Raw genomic sequence first — 24,508 nt, 5'->3', positions numbered from 1 at the left:
GGTTGTTATTTCCAAGCCCTGTTGCTCCAGTTTACTCTGAGCACAGATGGAGTTGTGACCACACAGAGCATTTTGGGTTCAGCACAGACTCCTGGCACTGTGTGTGCAGCAGAGCTGCAATTCCCAGCCCACCTCATGCTGTGGGGAAGAGCAGGGGACAGGATGGATGTCACCACGCATCACCCACCTTGTACTTTTCTCAGAAAGTTTTCTCAGCACTTGCTAACACTTGAGCCTCCCAGGGAATTTTCTTTAGGGGAAGGGTGACATTTTGAAGAAAATGAAACAATTCTTTCTGTATTATAGTCAACTGGATAATACCAATGCAGACATGTTGCCAGGAGAAGCACTGGCCTTGTCCCCAGAAGGAATGAAGGAAGTAGGTTGCCCATGGTTTTCACCAGCTGGATGGAGAGGTGTGAAAAATGTCTATGTGTGTGGCAGCTGATCCTAATTGATCAGCTGTTAGAGCAAAGCTGAAGTTGATAAACAGTTTTATGCTGCTAATTAGAACAGAGGAAAAGCTTGTTTTGTGTATTGGCAGCACAGGGGGTGACAGGTCCATGTGAATGTTTGCTGGCCATGGTCACAGCACGGCAGAGTGGGGACAGGAACTGCTGCCACCACCACAGAAACAACCCTCCATGGATCTGCTGCCTTCTGGCAGAGCTGCCAGGGGTGGCTGGTGCTGTGTCCCCGTTATCCCCACGCCCTTCACACGGATCCAGGAGGAGGGAGGGCTCCATTCACACTGACACCTCATTACCATAAGATTAATGGCCCGTTCACCACATTTTGTGCACCGTGGTCTGCTGAGATGTGAAAGAAGCTGCTTAATACGATGCCCTTTCTGAAATGTCACTCTAATCTTTTATTAGTTTAAGGAGTGGAGCAAAATGGGATTAGCATGGAGCTCGATGGGAAAAGATTAGGTTGATTGAGAAAAACTGCAGCCAAAGAATGTCAGAAAGGGCCTCTAAATAGATTAAAACACTTGTTTTCCTTAAAGGCTGAAGAAGGAGCAGGAAAACCTGCTTGTCCCCTTACAAATATAGGATTTAAGGGTAGAAGGCATAAGTGGATCAGGTTTGACCTCTCTGTTTAATTTTTAGCTAAGGCATGAGCTCTCTTTGGCCTAAGACATGACTTCCAGCTTGGCACAGAGTTTTGACAGGAAAACACCAAGTAACAGAAAATCCCCCATTTCCTTTAGTAGCTTGGACAATGGTCAATTATTTCCATTATCCAGGCATTGGCCATCATTTCTAAATTGTGTCACTAATACCTTCTGGATTGTTTAGAGGCTTTCTCAAGGGAAATTAAAGTCTTCTTATACCTGGATCTGGTTCCCATGGGTTTATCTGGACTTTTATTTGCATTTTCTTCTAATCTGTATTTTGATGAAATGAATGGCTGGTTCAGTGTGATGCATTTTGTCTCAACCCGAAGAATTTGGGAAAATCTTTTCTTCAAGTTCTACAGTTTTCATTTGTCATTAAAAACAAGGTTGCCAGGAGAGCCTGTAACATTCTGGCCTCACCAAACAGCTTGCCTTCCCCATTGCCTCCTCCCTGCTGTCTTGTTTAGACGCCTCATTTCAGTTTCAATCTCAGCAAAAGTGGACTGTTTGCCTTTGCAAAGCTCTGTTGAAAGACTGTTATATTAATTTTCACAGTCAGTATCATGTTCTGCTCCCCTCCAAAGCAGTCCACTTTTTGGACTAGATGAGCAGGGCTTTGGCTCTTGGTTTTCCCAAGAAGAGTCTGCCAGAAGAGGAGGAGGCCTTAAAACGCTGCCTGGTGGGAGCTGTGCCAGCTACAGCTGCAGGAAATCTGTCACTGACCTGGTCCTGGGTTGTAACTGAGATGTTTTTCTGGCTATTTCAGGTACTCTCAGGATGGGATGTGGGAAGTCATTGGCAAGCCACATGATCTGTAATTCCTCATCAGAGTCTCCATGATAAGATTTATTAATAGTACTCATGAACAGTAAAATTAGCAAAGTACTTGGCTAATACAGGTAATATCCTGTAGGGATAAGATAAAAGCTGTTGTTCAGGCAGCCAGCAGTGAGTCAGTCACACTTGGTGGTATTTTTACAAAGTATTCCACAAGGATGAAGCCCTGCCCGTGTTCCAGTGGCAGGCTGTGCCCCAGCCCCGTGGGACAAAGCTGGGGAAGGTTTGCAGCAGACACAGGGGTGCTCTCAGCCTGCTGGGGACTCTGAGTGGCTCTGCTGCAGAGCTGCTGTGGGGAATGCAGGACAGGGATGTGCCATAGGAGTGGATTGCCAGGAAAGAGGTGTTCATTTTAACTCCTCTGGGAAGGCAGGTTGTCCCTGGCGACCAGAGGGAACCTGTTCCTGTATTTTAGTTGCTCCTCTGAGCAGATTGAGCCGTTACCAAGTCAGTCTGGAAAAGCCCAAGATAACATTCAGGTTCGCTTAACATGTGTTTGTCCCTGTGGTAGGTTTGGATAGAAAGGTTAAAGTTGACACTGGGCTTCTCTTTCATTCTAGTCAGGTAAAGGTCAGCACATGTCCAGTGGAAACAACTACCTAAAATTCACTGTCATTTATCATCAAGTTAGGGAGAAATACAAGTTAATCCATTAATATAATATAATGCAATGACAGAGCTCACCCTTTAAAAGAAAATCTGACTCATATTTTACTAGAACCTGTCACTTGTGATCTGCAGAAAAATGGTTTCCTGGATGTCAAGAGTAAAGCTCTTACAGAAGATCCATTTTTGAAGTAGGATTCCTAGTTACTGTTTCTTTTATTCTATTTAATTATTCTATAAGTGGACAAATGAGAACAGGAATCTTTTCTGAGTGCTTTATTGCCCTCCTGGTTTCTGCACTGCTCAGAGTTACTTTTCCCTGCCATGACAGTACTTGGTGCCACTCCAACAGTGAGTTTTTGAAATGAAGTAAATCTTTTACATAGATGCTTTACCTTAATTTAAAGATGACAGACAACCGGTAGGGAACGTGCTGCTTTTATTTACTACCACACTCCAATTATTAAAACTTTGAATTAACAAGGAGCAGTTAATTTCATAGTTGCAGCATTCAGCCATTGACACTGTTATCTGTTTAACTGTATTCTATAGGGAGAACTCCCTATTTTCAGTCTTTTTTCCCACATCTGTTCCTTGAGCCAGAGATAAGACCTTACTTGTAAACTTTTCTCTGATAGATTTTATGTTGCCATACAGTCATATTGATTTGGATGCTGAAATAATCCTTCCTAATAGAAATGGAAAACAGAACTTTAACACAAACTGCTGATGTAATTCCCTCCAGAGTTCCCAGATTGCCATGTTGCATACAGACTGTCATATCTGGTAAAGCAAGATGCAGGCGTTGTTGGTGTAAAATCATATGTTTTCATGCAGGGTTCCTGACAGCAGTGAAAAAGGAGGCAGTTAGGAAAAGATAAGAATGAATTATATTTGTCTTTCTGTAGCGACTACACCCAAATTACATTATAATTCCTTTTAAAAGTATCCTTGCATAATCTGCTTTCAAAAATGCTACATCATTAAAAATATTCCTTGTAGATTGTATCATGCAGTTCTCATGGTCTGGCTGACTTTTACATAGCATAGATGGATGTTCTTGTGGTTAAAGCAAAAGGCCTGAAATGAAGGAGCTTACATTCCTACTCTATCTGTTTCAGATGTGATGACTGCAAGACAACAAATTAAATCTGGTTCCCTGTGAACACTAAAAAGTAGAGAAAGGCACAAAAAATATAAAAGGTGTTTCAGAAACGTGCTGCAGTTCTCTGAGGGTGAGGTTCCTGCTCCCCTGTCCCTCCAGGCTGTGGAACAGCACAAGTTTCTTATGCTGGTGGTATCTGCAAACTTCTGTGCCCTTCAACTTCCTCGGGCTCTGCCCGTGGCTCTGGAGCCTGGGAGCTGCTGGAACTCAGTGTCCAGCACTGTCCTGGCCATGCCACTGCTGAATGGGTGTGCTGCTCCTCAAGGACTTCAGTCCTCTACTCAAATTTCTGAGGTTGAACAGTTGCTTTGGTAGTGGAAGAACATCCACACCTTCCATTCTTAATGCACTTCCACAGAGAGGGATTTTGTGCCATTGTCTCTTTAGCTGAAATTGCTTATCTGCACTAAAGCCTGGGAGGCTTCACCATTAATTCTCTTCCTTCTGGGGAGGAATGTGCTAGAGGAGTGAGAACATTAATTATTCTTAGGATCATTATTAGAGCTTGTCAAACTCAGTTTTTGGCAAAAGTGTCTTTGCAGAGTGCACTGCATGACTGGTCCTTTTCTTCCTAACACCTTCACAGTCTGCAGCCTGTGCATGCGTGTCCCTGGTGGGATGCCTGCTTGATACTCTGGATAGGCTCTAAATAGACTGTTTTTCAGACATTTCTGTGAGGCATCACTGAGCTCCTTACAATTCTGCATATTTGCAATTCATTTTATTCTCTCTGTCACTCACTCTTATTTTTTCAGGTACCCCTTAGGGATTCTGTATCAAATATAATGAAAGAAACTGGCATTAGTCTCTGACCTGCACAGGAAAAATTGTAAAATTTGAATGTACTTATAGATCTTGCATGAGTCAAGGAAAAGGGCAGCTGAGTTATTTTTTTACCTTTGTAAAGGGCTCTGGAGTACTTAAATGGGAGAAAAATGGCAAGTGTGTGAGTTCTTGTCAAGCTACAAACATTGTATTTCCCTGTTTTTTTTCTGGATTTTTGTGCAGTCGGACAGCGAAAATGTAAGGTCAAGACTTTAAAATATCGTTTAACTTTTATCATTAGGTTCAGAATCTAATATTTGCTTTCATGAAATATGGAAACTTCCTTCCTGCTGAGCTGAAGCTTAGGAAGGGTAAAGTTTTGTCCTTCAGGCTGCCAAAGGACTTAGCAGGCAAAATCTTGTTAAGCTGAATTAATTTTTTTCTTTGTAAATCTCTGCAGTATCTCTTGCAAGAATGACAGTTTCTCATCTCTCTCTCTGCCTCCACCCAGCTCATTCTCTTCAGTTCAATGTCCGAATACCCAGAAGCTGCAGACCCACCCTTCGTGTCTCACACATGTATGGGGTGTTTCAGAGTGAGCTTTTTACCAGAAGAAAGCAAAACCTTTCACAAAATGAGCCAGTGCTGGCCTGTCTGTGGTACAGGCAGTTAGGAATGGGTCATCTAAAGCCACTTGTCCTGTGGTAATGACAAAAATAAAAGTTACGTTCTCTGAGTCCCAGGTCACCTTATTCAAGGGCCAGGATCTGGAGCTGTGGGTCTGAGCTGCACTCAGGCATCCCCTGTCAGTAGAGGCCAGGCTGGAGAAAGGTTGCAAATATCTTTTAAAGCATTTTCCTGCTATACCATAGGTCACTGGTCCAGTAGCACATTGCCAAAGTTGGGTAGTACTGATTGCATCAGAGGAAGGTTGAAGTGTTTTCATAATAGACAGTGATGGAATAAACCTAATCATAGTCAAAATTACTTTATAAACTTCCTGTGCACTAATGACTGGCTCATGTCTTGAATTGTGAGGTTTTTTGCCTTACAACAACATGTAGCAAGCTAATATGTTTATTTTTTCCTGCCTGTAAATTTCTTGTGAACATGATGAGTAACACAAAGTTTAGATGTGTACCATGTGTGATAGATTCATATCCCATCTATGGCTCTGGATCCAATCGATGCAGCCTCTGTTGGAAGCAGCACACACAGACCTGGGGCTGAGGGAGATCAGGAGGTGCAGGGTGGGTCTGTGCATGGTTATTTCTGTGCTTCTGCCCAGTGTGGAAATGGGACCCACAGCTCAGCATTTGCCAGCACGCCCCAGTGCTGGGGGAAAGGTGGGGATGGCTGTCAAACATCCAGCTGTAGGTATGTTGCTATAGCTGAGGTGGAAACAATTCTTAAATAGACATGGCTTTTTTTCTTTGGGCTTAGCCTCCAATTTCAGGTAAAACCCATCATTCTCTTTCAGTCTGAGTGGATGCCCTGTTAATTGTACTCTGTAGTGGCCCTGCTCCCTGCTGCTAATACCTGCGTATTTTCCAGAGCTGAAAAGGGGGTAGATGGTCTAAAGTGTTGCCTGATGTAACAACTCTGTGAAGGCACCTGGTAGATTTTCTCATCAGAACCTGGGATTTGATAACCAGCTGAGTGGCAGAGCTGTTTTTCTAGAAGGTGACCCCATGCACCCTGCTCTGTTCCAAGCCCTGGTGGAGCCAGGGGCTGTGTCACAGCCTGTCCTGGTGTGTGACACTCAGCTGTGCCCATGCAATGCTGGGGAGGACGTGGCACTCAGGCTGCCATCGCCCTACTGCTGTGCCAGGGCCTGCCTTCCCCTCTGCTTTATTATTATTTATTATTTGTAGTGTCATTTTAATAAGGATACCAGATTTCACACCGACCCAATAGCACAGCAGAATCTCTGATTTATTTTCTTTTGCACTCTGTATTTCGTGGGTTTGTTATTTTGTCTGATGCATGTCCCTGTGAGGACACCAGGACATGGTAGCTTGTGACACCACCGTGTGCAGTGAGGAGCCAACACGTCCTGGTGGAGAGGGTGGGCAGGGAGCAACGCTCTGATCTGTGTCTCAGGAGAGGCCTTGGATTTCAGAAGTGCATCCCACTGGTTTTACTGCCATTGCACTTGCTTTAACAGATTCTCAGCAGAATGAGGTATCCAGCTCTGCTGGTGCGAGTGCAGGAGACAGCAGCTTCTGTTCCCAGCAGCTTCTGCTCCCAGCAGTGGAGCTGGAGGGAGCTGTGAGACCTCACCCAGGTCAGGGACACTGTGAGAATCCACTGTAAACAAGCAGTGTTTGCCCTGGTTGAGTGTCTGACCCTTTTATGAACCATCTAGGGAAAGGGGTCAGGATTGTGTTAATTGCATGTTGCAGGGGTGTAAAAAAGGTCCTTGCTTTTCCCTTAGAAGGTCTGTAATACAATGACTTTCACTGCTGGCAGGGGTGCTGCAGGAATGGAATTATGACTGGAAATTGATATGCATAGCCTGGCCAAACGATCATTAAGGGAGATACAGTAATCAGCTGCCAGTGTTCAAGGGCTGTAAACACCAGGAAGAGAAAGATGGTTTATTTGGGTGGTCTACAAAGTTGTAAGTAGGAGAAAAGGTATAAAACCAAGCAAATTAAAATGGAGGTATCTAGGCAAAAACTCTTAATGTCGAGTACTCTCAGCCTGAAAGACCTAATACTCAAGTCATGTAAAACAGGATTGAACATAACAAAAGAGTGTATTTGAAGCTGAAAGTGAACTTGAGTGCTTTAATATTCCTTTCACCTCTTATTTCCCTAGTCCTGTGTTTCATTAGCATTTTTCATACTTTTTTCTCAACATGTGGTTTTTATTCAGCTCCTGAAGATGATAGTGCTTGAAGTGATGTGTTATTGTGGAGGTAGCACAAACACCACTCCAATTATGATTTTGCCTTTGTTGCCATGGAGAAGTTTAAATCTATTTTAGGCCAAGGACTGATTATAGCTGGAACTAAGGGTAGGAGGTAAGTGTAGCTTGGAAAGGTGAGAACCCATCACTGCTGATACCCGCAGTCAGCCTGGCACTGTGTGAGTTTCACAGCTCCCAGACTGCTGACATCTCAGCACAGTTCCCTGCAGCTCTCACCTTGAGTTTTTGATTTTGGTGCCTCTTCTCTGGTGCTGTAAGCTCCTTAAGCTCTTTTGGACATGTATTCTTGTTTATTGCCTTCTACTTTAAATGTTCTCAATTATCTAAGTTCAGTGTTCCCCATGGCCTTCACCCTCAGTCTCTTACCATCCTTGTTTCCTTTGTTTTGTGTGTCAAATGAGGCGTGTCTCCATTAAGACAGAGGTCAGGAAAATCTGGAGACTGTAGCTAATGAATTAATGTTCTCATTTGCATAATTGATGGTTATATATCTCCTCAGTGACATGGTTTGCTATGATACTTAAAGCTATTTTTGGTTTTGACTCCTCTGCCCTGCTGTTCTCTGCTGTCTAAAATAAAGGTGTATTACTAGACAGTGAAAAAAAAAACCCTGACCTCAAAGCCCAAATTTTACAAGTTCCAACTGAATGCTTTAATCCTTTAATGCATTTCTGTTCACTGGCATATTTATAGTGGCTCAGCTCTAAATATCTCATGGGTATTAGAGCAAGAGGAGTCAGTGTTTAAAACATCTGTGTGTGCTTGGAGGCTGGAGTAGAGGGGAAAGAAAATATATAGGAGAGAGAAGAGAAATAGCTGAAAATGAGAGTGGAAATCAGTTCTTTCCTGTATTCCCTGGGGTTTTATGTTTAATACACATCCCTTTCCCTTCACTTTGTGTTATGAGCTCCCAGCAGAGGCCATGTGCACTGTGTGCAGTGCCCTGTGCAATGGCTCCACTGGCTCACCTGGCTGGAGCTGCTCTGGCAGAAGTGGCAGCTCCCTCCCAGAGGAAAACTTAATGTCTCTTCCACAGAGCCCTCTCTAGTGGCCTCTGTTCCCTGTGAGGGCAGCTCAGAGGGAATAGAAGATGCTGGACCCAGGGCTTTGGAAGCTGGGCTTTTCTCACATCCCAACATTTTCCTCTTCTTTTTGCCAAATTTGAGCAGATGCCATGGCCAGCTCTCTGTGAGGGTAACCTCAGTGAGAGCAATGTATTGGACTGTGCAAGGCGTGTAAAGTGGGCTGTGAAAAGAGGAGTGTGATGGAGAAGAGAGAGCGGAGGGGTGCTGCAGAGTGAGCACAGTGGGGGAGATGCCAGACCAGGTGTTCCTCACCAGCTGCTGACCACGATCCAGAGCAGCAGTGCTTTAGGGGAAACTTCGGCTTCCTTTTGCTGCTTACTTTTCAGCAAGCTTAATTATTAAATTCCTGGGAATCCTTGCTTGCGCTTCAGGTGTTTAATCGTAATTCTTCCCCTTTTTTCAACAAAGATGTGTAGGAAACTATACAATATTCAATTGCGGTGGCACAAAATGCTGCGTTTGGAAGTCAGAAACTTTCCTGATGTATTAGAGGCTTGGACAGATCTCAGGAGCAGCACATGGTTTGTTAGAGTCCCGGGAAAGGCAGCGGGTGCGGCTTCAGCTCCTCGGGCTCTTTCTGCCGCCCCTTTCGGGTGTCCCTCGTCGTGCTCGCTCGCACCGGTTGATTCGGTTCCACCGTGCACCCGGGCGGAGCGGGAACGGGAATGGGGCCGGGAACGGCAGCGGGAAGGGAGCCGGGAACGGGGCCGGGAGCCGGAGCTGGGCCGGGAACGGGGCCGGGAATGGGGCTGGGAGCGGGAAGGGAGCCGGAGCCGGGCCGGGAGCTGGGCCGGGAATGGGGCTGGGAGCGGGGCCGGGAGCCGGAGCTGGAGCTGGAGCTGGGCTGTCCCCGCTCGGCTCGCGGTGCCACGGCGCCCTCTGCTGCCCGTCCCCGCCGCTGCACCGCGCTCCCGGCCCGCATTCCCGGCCCGCATTCCCGGCCCGCATTCCCGGCTCTCACCCCGCATTCCCGGCCCACATTCCCTGCCCGTATCCCTCATTCCCTGCTCGCACCCCACATTCCCGGCCTGCACCCCGCCACGTTCGGAGCGGGCAGCTCGGCGCGGGGAGCCCCATAAATCCCGGCTCGAGGGGAGTGTGTCCACCCCGCGGGCGGTTCCAGAAGGAAGAGCCCTGTAGGAGCAGCCGATCCCAGTGAGAATTCAGTGAGGTTTGAACAGGACCCTTGGGAGCGGCGGGTCCCGATAAGATCGGGCGCAGCAGCGAGCGCTGCTCAGCGCCTGCGGCCGCCGCCCTTCATCCCCGGCCAAGCCACTGGCTCCAGCTGGCTCCGGCGACTGCCGGGGCTCCTCCAGGCCCGGCTGAACAAGAGGCTCTGAGGAGCAGCTTTTCTCTCACCACTGGTCTCTCCCCCACGGTTGTCTCCATCTCAAAATGCTAAGGCGTCTGAATGCCTTTCCATCAGCAGCAGCAGTAAGCGCTCTCACACAAGTATCTGCTGGCTGGGGATTTCCTGTCATCCTGGCTGTCCACATTCAGCTTTTCTATCATATCTCTGTGTCTTCTCAAACAGCAAATGAGTGCTTTGTCTGTTCTAACTTTATCTGCTTTGCAAAACTGCAGTGTTGTGTGATGGCTGTGAGTTACTTTGTTTCTCAAAGTTCAGACAAAGATTATTTTAATTCCAGGTTAAAAAGTGAAGAATCAAAATGGACTAATACTCATCTATGTGTTCCTTCAGACTGGGACCTCTCACTCCCTTTGCAACAAAAATACCAGCTCTGGGTATGCTGAAAGGCATCAGCACCATGTGGGGTGGCTGCTTCCATCCCCAAAACTTGCAGACTTTTGTGTGCCTGCTAGTCAAGGCATAATCTGGAAAAAGCACACCCTGTGGAGAGTAGGTGATGAATGCTTGTGAAATCCTGGCTCTGGGACGAGCCAATCCTGCCAGATGTGATAATGTTGTCCTTTGACAAATGGCCATAGCTTGGCCTTGAGCAGATAACCATGTGGTTTGTGTGTTAGCTTCACCTATTGATCCTGCTGGGGAAGGGCTCCAAATCCTACAGCCATCCATCCCACCTCCACAGTGCTCAGCTCTCACAGCCCATGGGGTTTGGCTCCACTTCTCCCTTTCATTGGCACTTCTGCACAGATTAACAATTACACGTGAGCATTTCCATTTATCTCACACCTTTCAGCTGGAAGTCCAAGTGCTTCCCCCTGGGAATCAGGCATTGCAGAAAGCAGTGAGATAAGCAGGGAGCACAGAGGGATCACCCAGCCGGTGTTGCCCTAGCACAGCTGCTCCTTGTAAGGCAGCAGACACTCAGCAGAATTCCAGAGAACCTAAACTCAAAGTTCAGACCAGCTCTTTCCAAACTTACTTGAGTTGCCAATGCACGAAGTGCAGTGCCCGAGGCGTGGCCCTGCTGCAGTGCACTCGGGTGCAGTGGGGACAGGCTTGTCCTTCCCAGGGGAACAGGCTCAGGCCCGTGAGCAGTGAGTCCAGCACACATCCTCTGCCTCTCATCCTGGCCCACACAACTCACTGCCCTTGCCGGGGCCCTGATACAACTGCTGTGATCCAGAGTGTCTGCTGGACTAACTGGATCACATTTTTGTTCAGTGTCAAGCCTTCATGTTTTTTTCTTTAAAACACTTGGAACTCTACCATCAGCTCCAGGTTCCTGAGTTCTCCCCAGGGCTCTCTCACGGGCAGCAGCCACAGCCCAATGCTTCCCTGCAGGTCAGGAATGAGTGATTAAGCCAGCAGAGCTTTCCTGGGAGCCTTTCTGTGGCAGAACTAACTCGTTTATTTATGTAAAGCCACACTGTAAAGGTGCTCATACACTGCTGCCTGTTACCTCATGACCTGTGTAACCTTACATGAACTTTTGAAGGCCTGTGATTCGTCCCAAAAACCTGTGGGGAGAGCAGCACTGCAGAGTCACGCCAGCTCCAGTCTGGAGCAGCAGTGTGCTCCTCTCAAACAGCACATCCCCAGAAATGCCTGCAGTGCTGACTTGCTGCCTGACATCACTCAAGTACAATTGGTTATGTCAGGTCTACCATAAAACACTATAAAAATGAAACTTCTTCCAGTAATAACTGCATTCCAGTAATCTCCAAGGCATGTAATCTGTTTGTGAAGTCGAGGTCCTGTTTCCTTGCTGCAATAGCCTACACATCAGTTCTGCAGGACTGGGCACTAAAGATGGGCACAGCATGTCATCTAGGTTGAGAGGTGGGCACATCTAAAAGGTGATTCACCCTTAGAGATGAGTGTGTCTCTTCCTCTCCACTGACAGCGAAGAAAGTGTGGGTAAATAGCTCAGAGAGACCTTGCCAATTTACAAATCGCCTGAAAGGAAGCTAAATTTGTAACTTCCTGTGAGAGGATGATGAGCTTATGCTTACTTGAACGAGCAGAAACCCAAACTTTGACACTGTGCTGTGGTGTGCACCACATGTGCAGCAATCCTAAATCCAGGCAGTATCTAAGGATGCCCAGAGCTGCTGTGCTCTGTCGTTGTCCACACAAAACAGCACCCCCAGCCTGAAGGGAGGTATCTGGGAAAGGGTGCTCACTGTGCATGTGGGCAGTTCACAGAGCCCACAGGCTGATTCCAGACCAGCCACTACTGTTATCAGGTTCTTGTTGTGCCCTGGTGTCTGAGTGCACATGGTCCAGATACCGTGCCTTTTAATTACACCTACAGCAGTGGGAAAATCCCATCAGATCTGTAACTATCACCCCGGTTTGAGACCCTCTTTTCTCAAGAGCAGGTAATCCCACCCTTGCCTCGCCCTGCTTTCAGGACTGCATGAAACCATTGGGTTGTTTTAGAGAATTTCACCATGCAGCATAAAGGTTTGAGAGCTGAAAATGCCCTGAAAATTAAAAAATTATATCACGATGCAAATGGAATGATATCACTGTACCTTTTAATGTCTGGGGGAGTGAAGAGGAGACGAAGGTGAAGATTGTTTGAAGTATAGACTAGGAGGTTGCTGCATGCTTCATGCATCTGAAAAATCAGTTTTAAAAACAAAGCAATAAATACACACTACTTTAACATCTTGTCTACTCTGCTGGCTCTCTGCCCCACCACCCAACAATTCCTACTGTTTTATCTTCAAGCTTCAATCTAGACCTTAACCTTAAAAAGAAGTAGCCATTTGTCATTTTTGCTTGTGTTCAGGTAGGATTGTCTGATATTGAACAAAGCACACTGGTCATTTATAAGCCAAAAGCTCCTGAATTCCTTCTCTGGCTTTAAGAACCTCAGTCTGTCCTTTTTCCTCGATTCGTAGTTCCAAAACACTTCTGCTGTGAGGAGATGCTGGTTTCAGAGACCTCTGCTGTCTCACCCTGAACTGCAGTCTCTCCTCAACCTCTCACCTACGTGAGATAATTTGAGTTTGAACCACCCATAGCAGAATTTTAAAAAATTACTTCAGTGATCCAGCCTGCAGCATGAGCACCAAACAGTGTGACTGAGGGCAGCAGGCTGTGGCTGAGAGCACAGAATGGGATTTGTCGGGATTTTGTCACCAAAGCCAGTGTGTCATGTAGCTACAGAGTGGCTTTTCTGCCCTGGGAACAACAGCTGGCATGGCTGTTGTCCTGATGAGCTGCCCTCTGAAGTGCTCCACATGTGTCAGTACTGCCTGCACAGGATTAGCTGAGTGTCAGTCTGTACCTCCCTGCTGGAGGAAATGCTGAAAACACCGTGACTGCAAACTCCAGAGCACTCCAGAGCTGTGCTGTGCAAGGTGGGACACAGGGACACAGGATGTCACAGAAGCAGAGGCTGTTCCTTGTTCATCTTCTAATTCTTTTTTTTTTTCCCTCTTACTTTTTAGTGTGGAAACAGTAAATGATGGGCAGTTCCATAGTGTGGAACTCGTGATGCTGAATCAAACTCTGAACCTGGTGGTGGACAAGGGGGCTCCCAAGAGTCTGGGAAAGCTCCAGAAACAGTCTTCTGTCAGCCTCAACACACCCCTCTACATTGGAGGTACTGTGAATTGCTCTAGAATTGAAGGTTTAACATGTTTTCTCAGAAACAAATAATCTTCCATCCTATGGAGAGGGCTCTCACACAGCCACTGCAGGAAAAGCCCTCTTGGCATTTCAGAAGCTTCCAGAACTGGTTGGAACCAAGGTGTCATGGCTGAAGTGGATCATTTGGAGTATCACAAATTGTCATGGCAAAAAAAGCAAATCAATAGTCAGTGGGTTTAAATATACCATAACTGAGCAGTATTTCTGCTGGAAGTTTTATAGAGGTCTAAAAATTGGGGGGAAAGAGGTGTGTGGTTAAAAAACATATTAACACACAAGCTAAGAACACCTTGGTTAATGGTTTTCTCCTTGGAAACTGAAGACACAGTTTTAGACAGATATTAGAATTGACCAAACCTCCGTTAAGAAATACTTTCACATTAAGGACTGAATCTGGAGGGAAGAAGAGGCCAGATGGGGTGGGGAGCAATGCCCAGAATAATGACTATAGCACTGATTAGGTGTCTGGTTACAAGAGACAGAACAAAGGCTGATTTCTGCCCACTGGATTGTTTTTGCCAGAACCCCCCTAGTTCTATTCTGGAGTGAATGTTGAAATCTCTCTTTCAGTGACACGGAGTTATTGAATTTTTAGTCAGCCTATTCCAAATACAAAAGTCAGCAGAATGGTAATAGACTCAGAAAGTCTTTGAGCCTTTTCTAATGAGATCATTGAAGCCAACTAACAGCCAATAGTAGAAACTCTTACCAACTTCAGTTGGTGCTGGTCAAGGCTTTTCTAAATAATCGTCTTTAATAACACTTTTTTTAAAAGAACCCTGAATATTGCCCTTGTAAAACAGAAAACTGGCTAATCTTGCTTTGTACAGAGCTGAACTTTTATAATTGGCTCCTATTAAGAATGTCACAGGCTATTAAAGAGCATTGTGCATCAAAGATAATCTGCTGGTGCAGAGGCCATCACAATTTCTCCCTTTAGCACAGCACAAAAGATACCAATCCTGAAGTAATTTATACACAGGGAACTTGGGAACTAATCTCATGGAAAAGTTTTGTTAATAGATGAGCATCATGGATCAATACTAATTCTCAAAAGGTACCTAAAAAACTCTCAGGAAAAACCTGAGGTCTGGAATGAAGGACTGTTGGATACCAGGATCCATAGGCTCAGTAAAGACTTTTGCTGTTGCCTATTAAAATTCTTCTTGCTTCTTTCTAAACCCTCCCTGCTCTTCATGTGCCACCTCTTAATGTGCAGCCCTCCCATCGAAGCCAGCTGCCCTTCCTCTGCAGGTGATTTAGTTAAAGTAGTTGCCTAAATTACCCCAGAACAATTGTTCCTGACCTACAGTAAGGTTAACACAGACCTGAACCTTCAAGTGCTCACAGTTTTGTCCATCTCACAACCACGTCACCTGTTCTAGCAACTTTCCTCCTAACACACAGTTAAACAGATGCTGGATTTGTTTTAGGACCATCTTTAACAGTGGCATTACTTATATGTTCAGAGGCCTCACATGGCTGAAAAGGGAAGCACTTGCCTGTGCTAATGCAGCTGTACATCCAAGCTGATGTCAGTGGGGAAAGTATAAAACAACATCCAAAAGAACCTGCTGGTTCTTCATCCAACTGTGTGAACTCTTCCAATAACAAGATGGGAGGTGCTTGCCACAAAGCCTTGGTCTGGCCCTTGAAGTGCTGTTCCCTGTCTTTAGAGCTTTCCTGCACCACTTTCCATGGGATGCACTCTTACCACTCCCTCTCTTAACACTGTGACCCAGTGTTGCATGTTGACCCCTGTCTTGTTGCATCCCAGAGGCGGATGCTACCTGCTGACAAATGAAAGCATTCTCAAACCTTTCAGAAGAATAATTACTATTAAACTGTAGAGAGAAGGAGCATTATCTGAGGACAGAAACACATGGCTACCAGGCAAAAAAAAAGTTTGGTTTGGTTTTTCTTTTTTTTCCTTTTTCTTCTTTTTTTTTTTTTTTTGGTCATGTACTTCTTACAGAAGACTGGGCAAGTGAGTTTGTTTTTTTTCCTTTCCATTTCCAGAATGAGGACAATGAGACTGTGCTACCTTACAAAGGTCCTATGCAAATTAGTTATTCAAAGACTTTAAGGGGCTGTGACAAAAGAAGCTTCAGCAATTATAATTTAAATATTATCATTGTAAGTGTAAGTGAACCTTCCCCTTCTGCTTTTATCTGAAGGGATCCCAACCTCTACTGGATTGTCATCCCTGCGCCAGGGTGCAGACAAGACACCAAATGGTTTTCATGGGTGCATTCACGACGTCAGAATCAACAACGAGCTGCAGGATTTCAAGGATTTACCTCAGCAGTCCCTGGGAGTCCTTCCTGGCTGCAAATCCTGCAACATCTGCAAGCATGGGATTTGCCGATCCCTGGAGAAAACAAGTGTGGTTTGTGAATGTCACCCAGGCTGGATGGGCCCTCTGTGTGACCAGGAAATTGGAGATCCATGTCTCAACCACAAGTAAGCTCAAACAAATGGTGATGGGAGAGTGAAAGCTTTATAGCTAATTCATATTTCACATTTCATCTTGCAAAACCACATCTGACTGTCTTTGGAGGTGCTGGGTCCTCACATAAGGTTATTGACAGTTGTGAGTCTGCATCTGTGGCAGCTCTCAATTTCCACTTCTTGTTCAGATGTTGCTGACTCACCAAAGGAGCTTATGGTCCTGAAGGAGTTCAGGTGTTAATGCTGCAGCTCATACCTTCAACTGTGACTCTACACATTAAAATACAAAACCTCCTGTTAATAGGCATGGCTTAACCCCAGGAGGTGAGTGCCTGAACTGATCCAGAGCAGAGCTGCCTGTGAGGGGGAGGTACACATTTTGGGGTTTTCTCCCAGCAGCACTGAGCCCAGTCTTCAAACTTACTCCCAAGACCATTATGCACTCCAGTGTAAGCAGTTTTAAATTTCCCAAATAGCTGCCTTAAATACTACACTTTTAAACAGCCCTTTAAAGTGCAAGTTTAAAGGATAGCGTGGTGTTGCATGTGAAGGGAGAGTGAGTGTAAAGTATTTACAGTTCAAAGGCTCAATAACCACATCTCCATCAGAAACACGGGATGAATAGCTTTCTTATGGCCAATACACAGGAAACAGTCCTGTGCAGAGCAGCAGGCTGCATATTTCAGTGTTGTTTCATAAGCAGATGGAAGTACTTTTGTTTTAGAAGTTCATTCAGTTGCTCTCTTGGAAGGCACTTTTCATGAGCACATGCTTTTGACAGGTAAATTGATGCAGTGAATAATCACTCTGAGAAATTTAACCTGGCAAAGGTACCATTTTAAACTTGCTTCTGGTTCTAATTCTGCAAAGTACTGAAGTCTGGAAGGTGTTGAAAAGCACCTGACAGTTAACAAACCAAAGGTATGAAGACCCAAATGTTTCCTTGAATTTCCAATGTCAACACAAAGCTGCTGTGGTTGGACAGAGAAAAATAAGGGAGTTCCAGATGTTTACATGATGAGGGATTGTTTCTCTCATAGCCTAGGGAGGGTGAGGCAATCATGAACATGGCTCCTTGCTAAGGAAAGTAGCTGTGTGTATTTTTAATGCTCACACACTGTACCACCTTTCCTGAATCACTTCAGCCTTCTGGAGCTGGCTCCCTAAAGCCCTACCCAGTGTATCCCGGGGAGTGTGGAGCCCTGCTGGCAAGTGTCTGCTCCAACACTCACAGGTTATTCTGACTGAGGAAATGCACCTGGTAAAGATCAGGTAACCTCTGATTCGTGGGGCAGAAAATACTGCTCTGTACAGACTGTGACTGCCTTCATTACAGTGTTTTGCATGTCTGGACCTGACTGAAACTATTCTTATAATCTGTCCTTTTTAGTTCAGAGCTTTAAAACTAAATGTACAAAAATTCAACATAAACAGAGAATAATTGTAAAGTACTAGGAAGAAAATAAAAAGAAGAGATACATGGGCTTATGTCAAGTTACGTTATGCCAAAAAGCCCTGAGCAGTTTTTCCTTGGCTGGAGAGAATTGCTGTTCTAAGCTCGTTTCAAGTCTGCCCAGAGGTGGAGACAGTGTCAGAGAACTTGCTAAGGATCACCAACCACCCCACCCTGTGGTGTTCCTCGGAAATGCCAAAGCTCCCTGCAAACCCCACGAGCCAGGGAACTCTCAGCTACAGGTGCCCGCTGATAAGTCTGTGCATAGCTTTGCCACAAGCACCTTCATTTATCACACTGGTTTTCCTCGCCCGATATTATTTGTGCAGTAATCTGCTCAGGAAGCCTGGGTATGCAGCTTGATTGTTGGCACTTAGTTCCACGTGCTGCTGCTGTAAATGTGAGCTGTCTCGTGTGGGTGCCAAGCCTTGGTCTGTGCTCACGGAAGAGCTTAATGTTTTCTACTTAGGTTCACAAATTCTAAATGTATTCTCTGAATGTTGCCCAGTATTCACTGAAAAATCACAGTTTTCTCCAGAGTGTTTGACACTGAGCTGCTGTTTGTGGATTAGCGTCATGGAATTAAATGGGCAGAAATGCCAAAATCAAACATTTCTGGGAACAGGAACTTTGACGTCTAGCAAAGACCAGCTCTAAATGCTTCTGTTTCTCCAGGTGTGTGCATGGTAAGTGCACGGCAGCCGGCGCTGCTTACACCTGTAAGTGCATGGAGGGCTACACGGGCACCTACTGTGACAAGAAGAGCAATTCCTCAAGCCCCTGCAGGACTTTGAAATGCAGCCACGGGCAGTGTAAGGTCTCGGAGCACGGGGAGCCGTACTGTGAATGTGACCCCGGCTACAGTGGAGAGCTCTGTGACAGAGGTAGGCTTGGCCCCGGGGCTGGAGCTGTGCTGCAGCATTCCTGCTTTACACCTGATTTATACCTGCTTTACACCTCACTTCCCTGACACTCATCTTGGGGGGAAATGACAAATAGAAGATAAAAGCTAAGCCAGCCTCTGCAGAGCAGTGCAGGGAGAACAGAATCACATAACAGTAGGTAGCTGCTATCACATAGAGAAATGGGGACATGGACAGAAGAGTTTTATTTTCTGTCTCCTGAATCCTCGAGGTTTGCTGCTGCCAGGATTTGGGTGGGATGTTTAAAGAAGAGGTTGTGAGGTTTACACTCAGCAAGCAGGGATCAGTTATTTGTAATGCTGGGAAGGGAGGTCTTACAAGGAGGAACTGCTCACCTGAGATGGCATGAGAGATTCTCAGCTCACTCCTTCAGCTTGGGCAGGTTTCTCACCTGGGGAATCTCACAGGTCATGCTGGACTTTCCGACAAGAGCTGAGGCTCAACTCTTCTGCCCTGACCTGAAAAGAGTCCCTGGAAACTCACTGAGTTTTAACTGCATCCTTTCTGCCTTTTTTTATTCTTGTTCAGAAGGAAGAGGCTGTATTGTATTATTTTTATTTAGGTTGTCCCTTTCCTGTGCATGAACCACAGACTTTCCAGATTTTACACATGCCCATCACCAAAATGTATCTGGCTGCTGGACAGGGACTGTAGAACAGCACAGACACTTTCAGGTTTCCCAGACCACTGTGTCACACAGTGCAGGCTGACCTTTGCTCCAGAGAAGCAGACATGGTAAAACTAATTCTTATTTTGAAAGAGTGTTGCAGGACTCAACACTCAGCATTCATTAAAACACTTCCAGGCTGCTGATCAAAGCCAGCAGGCCTGCTTGGCCTTGGCCTTGCACCAGATATTACACATTTGTGCAGACAAGCTCTGTTTTGGTGGCAGGTACAAAGCAATAAAAGATTAAGGTTCTTCTCGTGCCATCTGCTTGCCTTGAATCCCACTACGAACCCAGGTCTGCTCGCTGATGTGCGGGGAATATCCGGCAAAACAGTTCCCACGTTTTTTACTCCTTTCCATCTCTGTTGCCCCAGCAGAGAGCCTCTGCCAAGGAGACATCATTCGAGAAGTGGTCCGTAAGCAGCAGGGCCACACCTCGTGTGCCAGCGCCTCCAAAGTGCCGCGCCTGGAGTGCCGCGGCAGCTGCGGCGGCGGGCAGTGCTGCGTGCCCCTCCGCAGCAAGAGGAGGAAATACTTCTTCCAGTGCCTGGATGGCTCCTCCTTCACGGAAGAACTGGAGAGACACGTGGAGTGCGGCTGCTCAAAGTGCTTATAAGCCATTCCCCGGTCTCTGGCCACTTTAATCGACTCAGAAGCGTTATCAAAATGGGACCTATTTACTTGCAGAGTGAAGAAGAAGAAAAGAATTATTAAGTATATTGTAAAATAAGCAAAAAATAGAACTTATTTTTATTATGGAAAGTGACTATTTTCATCTTTTATTATATAAAGTATCGCACCACTTTGGGTATATGTATCATATAGTGAGCTATTTTTACCATGAAACTTTTTTAACAGTTGTAAGAAAAAAAAATTTCAAAAGCTAAAAGGTTAAAAAAAAAATTATATATATAAAGAAAACATAGCCTAACAGGAGGAATGTGAGGTGACTTTATGTGTATGCACAACGAACAGATGTTCAAGGAAAGGTGTTCCAAGGACCCGCCGCTGGACTGACACGGGCTGAAGAAAGCTCCGAGGCCCTGGCTGGGAGTTCCAGGTGAGCAGATCCCCGTGACCGACTGCACCCAGGCACCTGAGAGCCTCCCCAGCCCCTTCTCTTCCCAACACTGCTGATGCTGGTTTGCTCCTGTACAGTGGCCCCGCCTGCTGTTCGTGAACTGGTTCCCTGGAGCACACAGGCACTGCCGGAGCTTGAGGCTAATTACTTTATTTGACTATTGTAATACTATAATACATTTTTTTTTTGCTGTGTATGTTGTATTTATCTGTGTTCACGTTATATTCTGCAGCAACTGTATCTATAGAGCACAGGCAGCTTTATCCAAAAGAAGGGTGCAAAGGGAAAGGAAGTGGAGAAATTTATGTTGCTTTGGGTAATTTGGGGGCAAAAATGTGAAATAAGTGCTAAGTGATGCCTAATAAATGACATAGTAGTTTTGTGTAAACTCCTCAGCTATGTTATTTCCCAAGTTTGTGCCTTCTTGCTCCCAGTCTTGAGCCCTTTTTTGTATATGAAATGTAAGGAATGCACTGCTACATAGTTTATCACACCTTGACACTTTAACTTGCAAAGGTTGTAAAAAGCATGAAAATACCGCAGGTGCCAGAATGCACCTGCAACATATCAGCTTTTACTGCCACTGTCACATGAGCCATGGGTGTGAGCTGGGCCGTGGCTGCTGCTCAGCCACACGCTGGCTCTGAGCAGCTGCCTGCCTCCCCACAGCTTTCCAAGCCAGCAGAAGTTGCACTAAATCCACGTGAAGGTATTCAGCAGACACCTGTGCACCCCAGCAGTGCTGCCCTGCAGGGAGAGGTGTCACAGCTCCACACAGTGCAGCCTGGCTGCTCAGCCAAAGCTCTTCCTCCTGCTCCATGTCCTGCACTCGTGCCTCCCAAAGGACCTCCACTCATCTGAGCTGTGTTCAGGGCAGCTGCTGAGTAGGACATGGAAATCAATGCAGGGATGAATTCTCACTGTGGATGTGAGAGGAAAATTGACTCTGGGAGTGAGTTTGATTTTTGAAGGGTTTTTGTCAGGGCTGCCTTTCAGGGTCAGGACATACATGCAAAGAGCACCATGGTTACCTTGAATTTTCTCTTACTGTGAGTTTCAAGCCTCCCCATCAACAACTGTTCTATTACCTGTGTAATTTCTCTTTCTTTCTTTCTTTCTTTCTTTCTTTCTTTCTTTCTTTCTTTCTTTCTTTCTTTCTTTCTTTCTTTCTTTCTTTCTTTCTTTCTTTCTTTCTTTCTTTCTTTCTTTCTTTCTTTCTTTCTTTCTTTCTTTCTTTCTTTCTAATAGAGTAAGTATTATGATCCTTTCTTCAAGTTCTCTAAGAAAGGTAGTCAGAGATGCTTTTTAGGAGCCATAAAGTCCTTCTGAGAACACTTACTGGTCTCACCAAAAGGCTTTCAGATCAGGAGATTCAGCAAAGGATGAGTAGGAAAGTTGAATCAAGAAAATGGGACTTTGGTTTGATTTGGGCTTTGGAAGGATGCACATAACACAACCCTGCCATGACAAGTAGAAATGTTTATTTCCCACTAAAGCAAAGAGACTATCTAGCTATAATACAGCCAGAAAGCTGTAACATGCTTATTGTTCTTCTGCTATGTCAGTCTCTCCTTAACTGCAGCAGTTCATTCATATTTCTGTGTTACGACCAGAGCAATGTGAGCAGAAGGGACATAACCAATGTAACAGCCATCTCAAAAATCATCAAAATAAACATCAGTACATGGATCTGGCAATCGGTGAAACATAAAACAATCACTACTTAATGTGCCAGACTCTGATTGATACAGTACAGCTCAAAAGCCAGGAGAAAAACTAACCCTGGTTGCAAGTACTGTGGACTGCCTTTTTTTTTTTCTTTTAATATAACATCAGCAGCTCATAGCAGCTGGGGTTTGTGATGTACAACAAAAATCACCTAAACCACAACCTACAGGCTTTAAAAATTCATGCAAGTAACTGCAAACACTTGTACAAATATGTGCCAGGCGCACTACTACCATTAATGTTTCATTCCTGCTTAGAAACATTTTCATTTCTAAAGCAGCAGCTGCTGTCGTGTTAGGCAGAAGAAATCCAGCCTAGCAGTGGCTCACCAGCCCTCAGATTTGTAGCTGCAGAAACACGGCCCCTCTTGAACCTGTCCAAACCTGTGTTCACTCTGTCACTGGAGCAGCAGCGCTGTGAGAAAGAGGGTGACATTTACGGGTGGCCTCACACCTGCTGGAGGGTGCTCTGAAAGCAACGGCCTGGCAAGGCAAAAGCCATCAACGTCTTGTTAATACATCACTCTGGGATTTACTTAAGCCAAGCCTTGCAGCAAAGGGACCAGCAACGACTCAGCAAGGCCGGCCCTGTTCCTGGCCCTTTTCTGTCATGGCACTTCGGTGTTAAGCGCTGGGATAAAGAACTAAGAAAATACCTATTTTGTAACCAAATTATACAATTTTTGTATGTTTTTAGGCAGCACTTGCCACTGGATAGTGATGCTTTATGTCCATGATTCTTTGACTTGCTATAGAAGTATTTTAAGAAGAAAATAAAAAAAGCATTCAGATGTGCCAAAAATGTGAGGTTAACTGAAGTGTAATTAGCTCTGAAAGTTCCTTTGTAACCTGCCTAATGTTACAATAGATTTCAAGAACTGTGGGTACAATGCAGTAGTTTTTACCTCCACAAAGTTTTAATATAAAGTGAAGAAAGATGCTTACCCTTTAAAAATGGCAATGCAGACTGGTGTGAACTGATGTATTTTATTATTAGATTCTCATTGTGATGTAAGTTTAAATAAATTGTTGGGTTATGGAAGATTGTAATACTGTGTGATGCAAATTATTTCTCTGTGTATTTGAGGTACAATCTAGAGCATCCACGAGGAAATGATGGGGGAACTACAGACATTCTTCTTGAACAAAGTCAAAGAACAGCTGTAGTTAAAGCTGGTATGTACAGTAGTTACAAATTTTTATGGCATCACAGTCTAATATTTTAGGAATGTTATATGCATAGGCAAATTAAGCCACATAGTTTTCGATCCTGGGCATTTTCTTTAATTAAAAACTTTATTTGCTACATTTTTTAAAACTGAGAAAGGCCTGCAGCAAAAACACACTCATTAATTAATGTTAGAATAAATGAAGAAATACTGGGAGTGGAGATGGAGGAGGTAAGGCTGAGGAAATAGAAGTCACACAGCCAGCCATGGATGGAAGGCATATCCATGACACACACACACTCCAAAGCTGCTGCCACACCACTGTGATTATTACTAGTGACCCAGCTGTAACAGATTTCTGTTCCTCATTGCATTCCAGCTTTAGCACAGAACAAAATGAAGCTCCCACCTAGTCCTTTGCCTTCCCTCACCCATGTCCCTGTGCAACACTCATATATTGCTAATTATTCTTCAAACTACGGCCCTTAAGAGTTCCATACAAAACTGGTGACAGCAGTTAGCCAGTAAAAACACTCAACCTTAATGAGCATCATTAAGTCTGAACTATGAAGGTTAATTACATAATTGTAGCAGATGGCAGCATTTTCACCTAAAGCAAACCCAGCTGAGCCCACTAAAAAAGCTAGCAGGGAAGTGTTCGAAAATGTCTGGGTAGCGGCTGCCGTGGTTTGCTCAACAGTTTATTTGCATTGCTCGTGGCTGTGCAGCACTCAAGGAACTGCAGCCTGGGAATACAACGCTGCTGTTTGTGCTGCTGCTTGCACTGCCCCAGGTGCCGCTGATCAGCTGCTGGTACGAGGCAAACAATGCTGGAAAAGATCTATCCCATGTTCCTTTATAAACTCCACGTTTTCTAGGCAGCAGGGAATAGTTGGATGGAGCTGCTGCTTGCACGGTGGTTGGCTGCGGGGTTCGCGTTGCTCTCTGGGGTCTTGTCACTTCTGGTCTCTGTGACCTCTATTAGGAGTCACCTCCCAGTTTCTATTCCAGCTCACACCAGGCAGCCCCGCGGTTCAGTGGGTGGACAGGCAGAGTTGGCTCAGCTTTGCCGAGCCCAAGGTGCTCCCGATGCCTTGGTTTAAGGGTCAGCGAGGTGTCACATTGGGTGGCCAGTCCGGTATCGTTCTGTTCTGTATCATCCGGTATCTGGCTGAGCCAAGGTGTTTTCCAGGTGTTGTTCCCAGATGTTTTTCAGGATGCGCTCCGCAGCTTTCGAGAAGGCGGAGGTGAACGGGGTTCGCCAGCAGGTGGCGCCGCAGGGCGCCCGTCCCGCTCGGCTGGGGATGGGACGGGACGGGATGGGATGGAATGGAATATTTCACTGGAAAGGGACCTACAACAGCCATTTGGTCCAACTGCCTGAGCAACTCGGGGCTGGCAGAGTCACAGCCCGTTGTTGAGGGCACCGTCCAAATGCCTCAAGCACTGCCAGGCCTGGGGTATGACTGCTTCTCCAGGAAGCTTGTT

At 45.5% G+C, this 24,508-nt stretch overlaps 1 protein-coding gene across 3 annotated transcripts in view; it reads left to right on the top strand.

The window, feature by feature from the left end:
* The window catches only part of SLIT3 (slit guidance ligand 3), a 465,006-nt gene extending 442,105 nt beyond the window's left edge, over nt 1-22,901 (top strand). For 2 of the 3 annotated variants that reach the window (XM_088173839.1, XM_088173838.1), the window contains exons 34-37: nt 13,346-13,500; nt 15,725-16,010; nt 18,127-18,335; nt 19,418-22,901. In XM_088173839.1, the coding sequence (XP_088029965.1) occupies nt 13,346-13,500; nt 15,725-16,010; nt 18,127-18,335; nt 19,418-19,659 (892 nt within the window). In that variant the 3' untranslated portion in view covers nt 19,660-22,901. The remainder of the gene's footprint in view (nt 1-13,345; nt 13,501-15,724; nt 16,011-18,126; nt 18,336-19,417) is intronic. The other variant, XM_088173840.1, reaches the window with a different exon arrangement.
* The last annotated feature ends 1,607 nt before the right edge of the window (nt 22,902-24,508 follow it).

Source organism: Sturnus vulgaris, chromosome 15, assembly GCF_052056855.1.
Source record: "Sturnus vulgaris isolate bStuVul1 chromosome 15, bStuVul1.hap1, whole genome shotgun sequence".
In the NCBI taxonomy this organism is placed as follows: domain Eukaryota; kingdom Metazoa; phylum Chordata; class Aves; order Passeriformes; family Sturnidae; genus Sturnus; species Sturnus vulgaris.
Note: the sequence above shows the minus strand (reverse complement) of the source record. Positions and strands in the feature narration are given on the sequence as shown.